The sequence below is a fragment of the Bufo bufo genome, chromosome 3 (genome assembly GCF_905171765.1).
Source record: "Bufo bufo chromosome 3, aBufBuf1.1, whole genome shotgun sequence".
Classification (NCBI taxonomy): Eukaryota; Metazoa; Chordata; class Amphibia; order Anura; family Bufonidae; genus Bufo; species Bufo bufo.
The window spans coordinates 456,126,143-456,138,639 of NC_053391.1; the positions used below are offsets into that span (position 1 = coordinate 456,126,143).

Sequence of the window (12,497 nt, forward strand, 5' to 3'; positions counted from 1 at the left end):
GGACTTCCAGGTCTGGTGATAGATCCGGGAGAACTACGGCTTCCTAGCCCGAATCATGGTCTGGACAACAGCATCCGAGAAACCCCGAGCCCTTAGTACGGTGGCTTCAACAGCCATGCCGTTAAATGTAGCGACCCTAAATTCGGGTGGAAGATCGGTCCCTGCGACAAGAGGTCCTCCCGAAGGGGAAGACGCCAGGGTTCGTCGGCGAGGAGGGAGACTAGGGATGCATGCCATACTCTGCGTGGCCAGTCCTGGGCCACGAGAGACGGGCAGACCTTCAAACCTAATTTTCCGGAGAAGATGCGGAAGAGGAGGGGACACGTAAGGAAACGTGAACTGCGTCCACGGGATCACAAGGGCATCCGACGCCCAAGCCAGAGGATCCTTGGACCTTACGACCAAGTTTTCTACCTTGCGGTTGAAGCGGGAGGCCATGAGATCCACATCCGGCTGACCTCATTGCTCGCAGATTGAGAGAAAGACCTGTGGATGCAGAGCCCATTCGCCGGGATCGATTCTCTCTCGGCTGAGAAATTTGGCGATCCAGTTGTCGACGCCGGGGATATGAACTGCCAACAGAGCTTGAACATGGCTCTCCACCCAGGAGAGGATGAGCGCTGCTTCCAACATGGCTGCGGGGCTCCAGGTGCCGCCCTGGTGATTTAGATATGCGACTGCTGTCAGATTAAACCCGAACTGGACAGGAGATGGTCTGTCCAATAAACCAGAGAGAGACGAATCGCCAGCAATTCTAGAATATTGATCGGAAGGGAGCGTTCCTTGCGGGACCAGGTGCCCTGGACCGAGAGATTGTCCAGAACTCCCCACCCCCCAGGCCTGGAGACTGGTGTCCGTAGTCAACACTATCCAGCGGAGGGGGAAGGAAGAAGTGGCCTGTTGTCAGCATCGGAGACATCAACTACCACCGAAGGTCTCGGCGCTTCGGGGCAGGGAGGCAGATGAGTCGATCCAGGGAGGCTAGGGAACGGTCCCAAATGGTCAGAATGTGCCGCTGAAGAGCCCTGGTATGGAACTGAGCGTAGGGCACTGCTTCGAAGGAAAAGACCATGTAGCCCAGAGTCCTCATGCACTGACGAATGGGAAGAGGCCGAGGCCGCAACAAGGAGAGGATCTGACGAGGGAGAGTGGAGAGTTTGTCCGGGAGCAAGAATATCTTGGCCCGATTGGTGTCGAACAGCATGCCCAGAAACATCAGCTGTCGAGATGCGTGAAGACATGACTGACAGGTTCAGAACCCACCTGAAGCGTTCCGGGGTGTCCCGGATGATGCGTAGGCTGTCTGCCTTTGTCCGGAGTGACGGACCCTTGATCAGGAAATCGTCCAAGTACGGAATCGCCAATATCCCCCTGGCATGAAGCAGAGCCATGACTGAGGCCAGTAGCTTGGTAAAGACCCTGGGAGCTGTGGCAAGACCGAATGGGAGGGCCACAAACTGGTAATGAAATGGTCCCATTGCGAACCGAAGATATTTCTGGTGACTGACGCATATGGGAACATGGAGGTAAGTGTCCTTGATGTCTATTGAGGACAGGTACTCCCCCGGGTCCATGGATGCAATGGCCAATCGCAGGGACGCCATCTGGAAAGGGCGGAGCCGAAGGAAGCAGTTGAGGGCTTTGAGGTCTAGGATGAGACGGACCGTTCCCTCCTTTTTGGGGACCACAAAGAGATTGAAGTAGAATCCGCGCAAACGGAACAATCACTCCCTGCCGCAGAAGGGTGGGAATAGCCTGAAAAAAGGAATGGGCGGCGGAGGGAAGCAAAAAAAAACAGGGAGGAGGTGGGGACCTGAACTCCAGTTTGTTACCCTCAGAGATTACTTTTCGTACCCAGACATCCGAGATGTGAGCTAGCCAGACATGCTGGAACAGAAGAAGAGGCGCCAGAGACCACACGTCATGCAGAGGAGGACTTGGGGGGTATAGGGCTTAAAGCCTTGCTGGCGAGGATGAGGCTTGAAAGATGGCTTGTGCTTCTGCTCTGGGGCAGATTTGTCGGCTGGCTGCTTCGGGCTGGAGGAACTCCGAAAGGGCCAAAAAAGAGGTTGGCTCTTTTTAGACCTGTTGACACGCGCTCTACTCTGCGGCAAATGGGTGCTTTTACCCCCTGTAGCATCAGAGATAATCTCATCCAGACGGTTGCCGAAAAGCCTGTTACCTGCAAAGGGGAGGAACGTCAAGGCCTGTTTAGAAGCATTAGAGAGGCCTCACAGATGTAAGAGCTGGCGTGGGAAAGTTGCACTGCAATATTTGAAAGTTCCTCCGAGAAGTCCCCCGAGGCGAGGCCCTGGCGTAGCTTGTTTGCCCAATCGGTTTAGCAAGGCGCTAAACCACGTAGAGGCAAAAACAGGGTGTAGGGCAGTGCCAACTGCTTCAAAAGATTTGGCAAAAGATTCCAATTTCTTATCCCTGGGGTCCGAGGAGGCCATAGGCAAGGTGGTATTCTTAACCAGGCGTGATACCGGAGGGTCAACAATAGGAGAGGAGGACCACTTCTTTGTTAAATCCTCTGGAAATGGATTATAAGACATCTAAGCGTTTCAGCAAAGCAAAACGCCTGTCAGGGAAGTTCCATTCCTTGGAAAGGGAGGAATCAAATTCCGGGTGGTTGGGGAAAACTTTTGGCGAGCGACAGGATCGCCTGGAGGAAAAACTAGAACCGGCAGGTGAGGCTGTAGGGTCCTCAACCTGTAAGATTTCTATAACCGCTGCAATGAGATTGTTTACCATAGCGGACAGTTTGGAAGACTGGTCCTCCAATGAGACAAAGTCAGCGTCTGACAACTTATCCTCAGAACACCCCTCTTCTAATGAGCACACGTCAGAGCAAGACTCCCTAAGAGGCGGCAGGGAGATGGAGAAAACTGGGGACGCAGACGCCCTTCAAGGAGAGGTTGGTCTGGCCCGTTTTTCAGGACATCCGCGATGGGCAGCAGCAGAGGGGTCCCCAGAGTCTGACTGGTCAGATGGTGGCCGCGCAGCCAAACGCCCCAGCATTTCCACAATGGCCCTGTTGGATTAGGAAACGTCCTGCACCATCTTAGACAGAGAGCGCACCCACTCCAGCTCTACCATGGGCTGGGAAGGGGGGGTGACTGGGACAGGGTCAGAGCAACTTGGCGGTGGAGCATAGCAAGAGGAGCAGAGGGGATCCAACTGACCGGATGGGAATTTTGAGAGACAAGAAGCACAGGCAAAATGTTGCACGGAAGTGACCGCAGGCTTTGGGGCCTGGCATCTGGGTTCAGACATAGTGAGTACCTGTAGTGAAAGGTAGGAGGGCTAAAGTTAGACCCTGTAGGAAGGGGGGAAAAAGCTTACCCGGCCTGTGTCCCTTACTGCAGCCTGTCCGGAAAAAACCTGGTGCCAGAGTTCGCAGAGGTCCTCCTGAGCAGGAGATGGGCGGAGTCAGAGAAAACGTACGAAGAATTTGCACCAGGAAGCTAGATGAAGGAGAGGGGAAGCATGGAGAACTAATGCCCCGCCCCCCTTATGGAGTCTGCGATAATTAAAAAGAGCCTCGGTGCACCAACTGGAGGTCTCTCCTCCCCACCACCCATATAGAGGTGCTGCCGCAAGGAACCCTGGCCGGGCGGATCAAAAGTAGGCAGCAGTAGAAGGCGGGGCCTCAATTTACAAGCGGCCCCGGCGGAGGAGAATAACATAACTCTGCAAAAGAACAGGTGGGGGCGGGCGCCATGCAGCTGTTAGCCCTTTCCCTGCCTGGGGGGACAAGGCTTCATAGGTGCCATCCACAGCAAATGTGACCTGAAAAGGGGGATTTGCTGCCAGGAATACTACCCACTATTTATTATTTTTAATAATGATTGAAATGTGATTATATACATATATCATGAGAATTATTACACATTCTTCTTCATATTTATTACATTATACTTCCTTTTTTTTAAAATGTTTTCATGATTGTTTATCCACCATCAATTGTTCACGTACAGTGGTTCATGTATAAAAGGGTATATGGAACTAATAGAGCACGGTATGTGTTACTGCGATGCAAGCTGATGATGGAGCGGTGCGTTCCAGAGTGAAGCGCACGCCGGATGTCCAGGAGTACTGAGGCACGTGGCACGATAAGAGCGCAGTGCGCTCTCTTGCCCTGGGAGGTGGCAATGAGATGCGCTCCAGGGTGGAACGCATGCCGGATATCCATGAGCACTGTTGTACGCTCCTAGGTGAAGAATTACCGCTTCTATTTGATATATAAATTCCCTCTCTCTTCCTTTCTTTTTCATTATCTGGCCTTAGGTCTTTCCTGATCTTCAGGATTTATTTGTATTATATTGAGAAATCTAGCAGGTTAGGAGGTGGGAGGTCCCTAGTAATGGAAAGGATGTGATGTCATGCGTTCCAGAGTGGCACGCACGCCATGAACATCCAGGAAGCACATGTGCTGGCACTTTAATAAGGTATTCCCACTGATTTTTTATGTTATAGTAATTAGTAGGGTATATATAGCTAGTGAGCACACAGTGTATTCCTCCCCTGAAAAAGCGATATGCGAAACGCGGTTCGGGGTCAGAGCCACACTGGTCAGTATTACTTGTTTCATTATGTACTCCTTGATAATCTCTGTATAGGACATATTGCACTAGGCACTTTATTCTGATGTATTTATTGTAGAAATGTGACTTCTCCCTTCCAAATGTAATTTGTTTTACTTGAATGAAAGGGTTGCACAATGCAATTTTCGGTATCTTTCCAATCCCTTATAATGGTGAGGATGGGCACTACATATTAGTACTAGTCATCAATAGGTCTTTTCTTTGGTATATGATATATTCATTGTGGTTCGGTTTCTCTGCTGTATATGTATGCCGCTGCTACTGGTTTTTATAGGTTACTAGATATGTAATTAATAAAATATTTATTTAGACTGATCGTGTGCTGTGTATCTATTATGTTTGTTTTGGTGTGGGGATTCTAATTTAGCCGTGCACAGCCATTACCTTGTTTGGAGCTAGTGTATTTTTGGGGTCTGTTTTGGAAAATGAAAGGTGGAATCTGATTGGTTGCTAGGGGCAAATAAGCCCGTTTTCCTTTGCACCGCTTTTGATAAATCTCCCGCAAAGTATTCATAATCACATGACAGCAGTAATATTTCAGATCTTTTCAACAAGATACATGATTTAGAGGTGCTAGGAAAACATTTTCAGTAATTAATCTAACTAGTACGCAGGCAAATCTTAAAAGGGTTGTCCAGGACTCAAATACTGACGATCTATCCTTAGGATGGGCCATCAATAGCTGATCGGTGGGGGTCTGATGATCTGTAGGCCTCTGACATCACATCCATCAGTCACGTCGCCTTTCTGCTGCTCAGTATCTTTCAAGTGAATGGGGCTGAGCTGCAATACCAAGCACAGCTGCTATACAACGTAGGGCACGGTGCTTGGTATAGTATGAAGAGGTCGCACCTCTCATCTCAGCACTGTGGCCCTTCAAGCAGCTGAACCCCACCAATGTGAGATTTATCAGCTATCCTGAGGATAGGTCATCAATATCTGAGTCCTAGATTTAAATGTAGACGTCAGGATAAAAATAATCTTATCAACCTACATGTGTCATATGTGTCACAACAATGTCATTCCTGACAGTAACTTTTCCATCATTTAAGTGAAATATAAAAAGCTTCTTCACCCCTGAAAGTAACCTGAAAGAGACAAAATATAGTTTACTTAACATTAAAAAGAAAATAAATAAATAAAAATCACAGCAAAAAACTAAACTATGCCCGATGCAATAACATTACCTATTTTAAATTAAAGGGGTTCTGCAGTTTTTTTTAAACTGATGATCTATCCCTCTGGATAGATCATCAACATCTGATCGGCGTTGGTCCGACACCTGGGACCCCCACCATTAGCTGTTTGAGAAGGCAGCAGCAATGGCAGTAGCGCCCAGTGATGTCACGACTAGTATCACTGGCCTGGGCTAAGCTCTGTTCATTTGAATGGATCTTAGCCCCGCCCAGGCCACTGATACTAGTTGTGACGTCACTGGCCTTACAGTAAACAGCGAGAAGGCCGCGGCACTACTGCCAGCGCCGCTGCCTTCTCAAACAGCTGATCAGCAGGGGTCCCGGGTGTCGGACCCGTGCCGATCAGATGCTGATGATCTATCCAGAGGATAGATCATCAGTTTAAAAAAACTGCAGAAGCCCTTTAAAGCAGTTTTCCAGGAGCTCAAAGATGATAGGCAAGTCAGAACCTACAAGCTACTAATATTTATCTTCCTCCGATCTTGCTCCTTGCCTCAGCTCTGAATCTGTTACTAAACTACAGCACCTACAGGGAGTCTCGTGTAGTCTAAGACACCCCTCCTATCTCCTCATTGGTCTAGGGTGCTGCTCTCTACCTCCTTGTGGCAGCAATGTCCCCTCTCATTGGCTGTGGTGTTAACAGAAGTCTGTCACAGCTCCCCAGGAAGTCACTGAGTAGAACGCTAATGTCTATTACAGCAAAAATTTGATTTTTTTGTGCTTACCTGTAAAATCCTTTTCTCGCCGAGTTCATTGGGGGAAACAGGAGACCATGAGTATAGCTGCTGCCACTAGGAGGCGACACTAAGCAAAAAAGTGTTAGCTCATCCCCTCAGCTATACCCCTCCTGCAGACACTGAGCTAATCAGTTTATACAAAAGCAGTAGAAGCAGCCAGGAGCAGCCAACAGAGACCAATTGTAAGAAAGAGAGCTGGAGATGGGTCAGAACCAAGAACAGGTGGGACCCACCAAAAAGAACCAGCAATGTACTTACTGGGTGGGTGCTGTGTCCCCCAATGAACTCAGCGAGAAAATGATTTTACAGGTAAGCACAAAAAATACTATTTTCTGGCTCGTATCATTGGGGGACACAGAAGACCATGGGACGTTCCAAAGCAGTACCATTGGGAGGGAATAAAAGCCTAGAACAAATCTAAGGCCGGTCATAAGGCCCCGCACAGAAATGTGGGAAAAGGATGCATAGGAACTCTGAATAGGACAGGAAGAGCATGAACCAGGAAGGCCAGCCAGAGAGCGTAGAACGCACGGCATCTTAGACTGGGCAAAAAGAGTCTTCAAAAGATGTGGATAGCAGCACATAATATCCACAAGGATAAGCATGTCTGACGACTGAAGATGATGTGCGGAAGGTACTTCCGGATAACGAGGACCACAGAATTACTGTGGGGACCTGGACTGGAAACCCAGGATGTCTTGCATGGCAATAGGCCCCAAGGAAAACCGAGGGGTGTTTACTCAACAGAAATGAACCTGTAGAATCCGGGTATGCACGAGACCTGGCGAATGAGCAACAAGAAAACCCAGACACGACCTTACCAAATGTGTAAGTATCAGGATGAGATACTTCAACTCAGGAAAAAACTGAGAAAACTGGAAGGAATTACTGGGCAACTGGCAGAGGACTAGCCCTGTAGGTATCTCCAAGGTATGTGAGGAGACCCCTGTGGGCCAATTTGTAAAAGAAAATAGCGAGTAGCCACTCCCTTGTAAAGAATCCAGCACGAGAAGAGACTAAAAAGTATAGAATATGATCACTCATCAAGACAGAGATAAGGGATGGCTAAGGGGGATAAAAAGCCACAACGGGAATCAATCAGAGGTAGAAAAATGAAAAACCATAGACAAATGGGGAATAGTCTCAGAGGAAAAGACTGTCCCCGGGGATCAATAGCATCTCAGCCGTGCAGCAGAGAGCAATGCGGCAGAAGAGTGCAGCCAAAGCAACCTCCGCCACTAAACAAAAGGAAGACTGCGAGTGATGCTGGATCCAGAACCTTATCATCACTGGTATTAGATAGCCTGAGGAAACTCAAAAGAGAGCAGGCTACAACACATACACTCGCTGGAATACACTCATGGAACCCGATCCAAAAGATAAGGATCGCAGCATACATCTCTGCTTAAAAAGGAAAGGCCCCCTAGGAGCAGGTACTGTGGAAGACAGATGCCCCCACAGCCGTAGAGGTTTGTCGTGAGACTTCTAACAAAATAAGCTGCTTGATACTCCACAAACTGCCTGGATCAGGCAGACCCTGGTGATAGGTAGAAGCAAAACAGACACCAAAAATATCGGAGGTGTGTAGATTCGTCACAGACCATCTACTGTCACCGTGTAGCGACTCTTCCTGAAGGGGACAGTGCGGTCATCAGCAGAACGCACAGATTGGTCCCAGATAGGAGAAATACTTCTCCAGGAGAGAATGTCCGACATCACAAAAACACCAGAGAAAATCTGGACATAAGAAAAAAAAAATAGTGCAGGCGTTCCAGAACAGTAAGAACCCAACCTCAGGAGTAAGGACACTGGCCATGTAGACAGAAACATAATTTAGGGGAGCGCAATTACTCGCCTTGCGGACGCACATAACGTCGAAAGGGTGTTGCGTTCCAACAACTAAACATCTATCAGCATGCAACATGCGACAGAACCATAGTCCCGTCCAGTGAGGGGGGAAAAGCAGTTGATGCACAGTATGTGCCCTGAATAGGTGTGTCCCCTACATAAGGACATGTCAAAGCTAGTACTCATCTCTTAAAAGAGGCAGTATTGATGGTGTCACAGCATCAACAGTTAGCGCCAACGTCCTGCTTGAAATGAGAACCATGTGGTACACCAATGTCATAGAAATGAGGGGGTTATGCCAACCAGGGAGAACCCTGCAATAGTGCGCACCAGAAGTGAATGGCTCATCAGCTATATAGTATGCATACTAATGAAAATACCTGGTCAGAGAATGAAAGTACTACAGATGACAATATCTTTAGGAATGATTGGACAAATCGGCTAAAACTGCAAGCGCCAGCATAAAGACCCCACCTACTGGTGCAACGGCATCCATTGGTCGCGTAAAATGAGCCGGAGATCCACTTGAGAGGGAATGTAGACACAACCACCACACCTAGAACCAGTGTGAGAGTTCCACCTATAGAAGGAAAGAAGCGGTAGAAGCTACAGCATACAGAGCCAGTGCAAAAACATGGAACTGAACAGAAGGCAATGTGGTAGAAACCACAGAACCATATCCAGTGCAAATGCAAGGAGTGAGGAGGAAAGCAACGTGGGTGACACCATGGCTTGCAGGGGGTACGTAAGCCCCAAGCCTGAGAAGGGAACCACACAGTGGTAGACAAGGCACTTAGGGCTAAGGCAAATTCTCCACCTGAGAATGGGGCCAGACAGGAGTGGCCATAGGAACTAGTGCTAGCACAATACTCCACCTGTAGAGGAGGTCATACCGTAGAAGCCATAGTATACAGTCATAGCACCATACTCCACCTGATGAGGAGACCATACAGAAGGAGCCATGGTATGTAGTACCAACGAAAATACTCCACCCAAGGGGGAGACTTCAGTAGGAGCAGTGTGGCATGGAGTGCTAACACAAATCCTTCCCCTGAGAAGAAACCCATACAGATAGTAACCACCAAAAGAAGGGCTAGCGCAATACCTGAGAAGGCCATACAGTAGTAGCCATGATATGTAGCGCTAGCAGAAATACTCCATCTGAGAAGGAGGCTGTAGTAGCCACAAAAGCCAAAGTCAGGGTAGACACACCACCTGGGAATCAGGCCCTACAGTAGTAGCTACGATCTCTAGTGCTAGCATAAATACTCTACCTCCAGAAGAGGACATATAGTAGTAGCCATGGAAAGGAGTGCTAGACTAAATACGCAACCTGAAAAGGAGGAGAGCTAGAAGTGGAAACAGTATTCAGAGGCAGTGCAATACTCAATCCACTTGGTAGTAACCACCGAATTCTCTTCTAGGGCAGATACACCACCTAAGGAGGTGTCGAGTATCATAACCAACCATGTAGTGTGGAGTCCCACAGGGACTTAAAGCGGTGTGGTGGGGATACACCCTGAGAGGACAGAGACTGCCATGTCGGCAATCAAAACCTACAACAAAAAACAAAGGGAATAATGCGGTAGTAGCTGCAGTATCCAGTGGTTACGCCTGAAATCCGCTTGTGGGGGCAGACCAGTTAATAGTAGGTACCGTCTCTTCCCATACAGCCCCCGTGGAACAGGAAGAATATGATAGGAAATACAGTACCTGGTGCTGTTGCGTAGTAAACATAGTATCCAATGGTGGTGCAATTACTTCACCCGTTCATGTGAATACTTAACTTGTGGGAGTAGGTAACGCAGGATATACTATCCAGTGATAGAGCAATTACTCCGCATATGGAAAAGAATAATGCGACCGGCTGTGCAGTATACAGTGGTCGTGCAATTACGGCACCTATGAAGGGAGATAATGTGACAGGCTGAACAGTATCCAGTGGTTGTGTAATTACGCAGCCTACGGAGGGGGGTAATGCGACAGGCTGTACAGTATCCAGTGGTTGTGCGATTACGCTGCCTATGGAGGGGGGTAATGCAACTGGCGGTACAGTATGCAGTGGTAGTGCATTTACGCCACCTAAGAGAGAGGGGGCAATGCTACAGAGTGTGAGGCATCCAGTGGTAATTACTCCACCCGAGGTGTGAGTAACACGACAGGATGCACGGTATACGTGGGTAGTGCAATTAGTCCATCTATGGATGGAAGGTCATATGACGGAACGCACGGTATACATAGGTAGTGCCACTACTCCATCTATGGGAGGAGGGGAATATGGATGTACGGATGTACTGCAACCAGTAGTAGTGCAACTACTCCACTTAAGGAAGGAGGAACGCAGTGCCAGTGCGTGTCCATGGAAGGGGGGTTGCATGAAAAACATCCAGTGGACTTGTTGCAGGGAAGCGTGGCAGTATCCGCATAAGGGGGAGCGCACATGCACCGCCTTAGAGGGGTTAATTCTGCAACAGACACCGCACTCAGCACTTGATAGTGCCAGGATAACTTATTATTTATTTATTTTAATATAAACATAGTCGTGTATTCAAAAACTGACACCCCTAGCCCCAACTGAAGGCAAGAAGGGGTTAATTTTAAACTACACAGCCATGTAATGGTGAAGCCAGCCTCAGAAAGGGTTTAGTTTTTTGTTTTTTTTTCGGACAGAGAGGCCGGGGGCGGAGCTCAGCAGGCTTCTGGAGAAGGAGGCTGTTTGGGCGAGATTTGCGCCCAGGGGACAGTCCCCGTCAACCAAACTCCAGAATGGAAGTTGAGGCCTAATAGGCCACAAAGCCGGAGACTCGCGTAGGAGTGGGCCGACCAGAAGGAGAGAACGGTGGTGGGATTCTCGAACTCCAGACCTAGGAGACCTGGGACAGGCATCCTCGACGGCCGGCAGCTGGATGCAGCGGTCGCCCTAGGAGGGGATGTGACCGCTGGGAACTGGTACTGGTCAGCCCCGGAGGTAAGGGGTTGGACAGAGGGGTTCGCAAGGAGAGAACACGGGCCGGGAAGAAACAGCATTTGGCCGGACAATGGAGGGGTGGAGAGGGGAGGAGGGGGCAATACTTATCCTATCTTCATCCTCTTCTGTTCACCCCCCCCGCCCCCCCATGGTACCAGCAGGGTCACCTCTTCAGCTACTAACACCGTGATGGTAGTGAGGCTGGAGTGGAGGGGGGGGGGGGGTCTGCAGGTGACCCCACGGTTGGCGGGGTGCAGGGCAGCTGAGCCGCCCTGGTCCACTTTTGCCTTCTTGGGGAGGTCGGGCGGTGAGGGAAACAGACACCGGCCTTCCTCCCCGGGTAAACAAAGAGGCCAGGAGTCTCTGTTTCACGTACCTAAAGGGGAAAAAAAGGAAAAATAACAAAAGACGACATCCTGCAAAACAGGGAGGTCTGCCTCCTACAGACACTAAGCTAAAACTGATTAGCTCAGTGTATGCAGGAGGGATATAGCTGAGAGGAGGAGCCAACACTTTTTTTTGCCTAGTGTCACCTCCTAGTGGCAGCAGTAGCTATACCCATCAGTGAAAAAACATTATCAGGTAATGGCCACACATGCTGCAGCAAATGGGGCTTAAATGAAGATGCAATGGGTAAAGGTGGGTTTATATCGCACTGTCAGAACAAGGAACTGAAGAGGCACCAGTTGGAAATACAAGTTGCATACATTTTTTGTGGACAACGCGTTTTAGTTCCAGCATATGAGGTACCAGTATCAGTACCAGAGAACACCAATTGAAACGTGTTTGAAAAGCATTGTCAAAATAAAGTTTGTGCTACATCCATTTCCACCTGAAATCTCTGCAATTCCTTCTCCTGACAGCACAATGTAAACTCGCCTTTACCAACTGCATCTTCATTCAAGCTTGCTCTACAGTATCCCGAGGACTACAAACCTGACTACACTTTTACTGTTGTATGACCATAGCAGGTAAGAACACATTTGGCAAACACTGGTGTGCTCCAATATTATACAGACTATACAACTGTGTATTTTTATGCCTTTCACAGCAAATGAGGGTCAGTAAGAGGAGATGAGAGGGTCACTTTAAGGAAAATCTAAGCAATTTATAAAAATAAAAAAAAACCAACATGAAGCAG

General features: G+C 48.8%; 1 protein-coding gene across 1 annotated transcript in view; it reads right to left on the reverse strand.

The window, feature by feature from the left end:
- Window positions 1-12,497, reverse strand: part of TUBGCP5 (tubulin gamma complex associated protein 5) — a 78,973-nt gene that overhangs the window by 35,116 nt on the left and 31,360 nt on the right. The window contains exon 9 of the mRNA XM_040425143.1: window positions 5,602-5,695. Coding sequence (XP_040281077.1) covers window positions 5,602-5,695 — 94 coding nt within the window. The remainder of the gene's footprint in view (window positions 1-5,601; window positions 5,696-12,497) is intronic.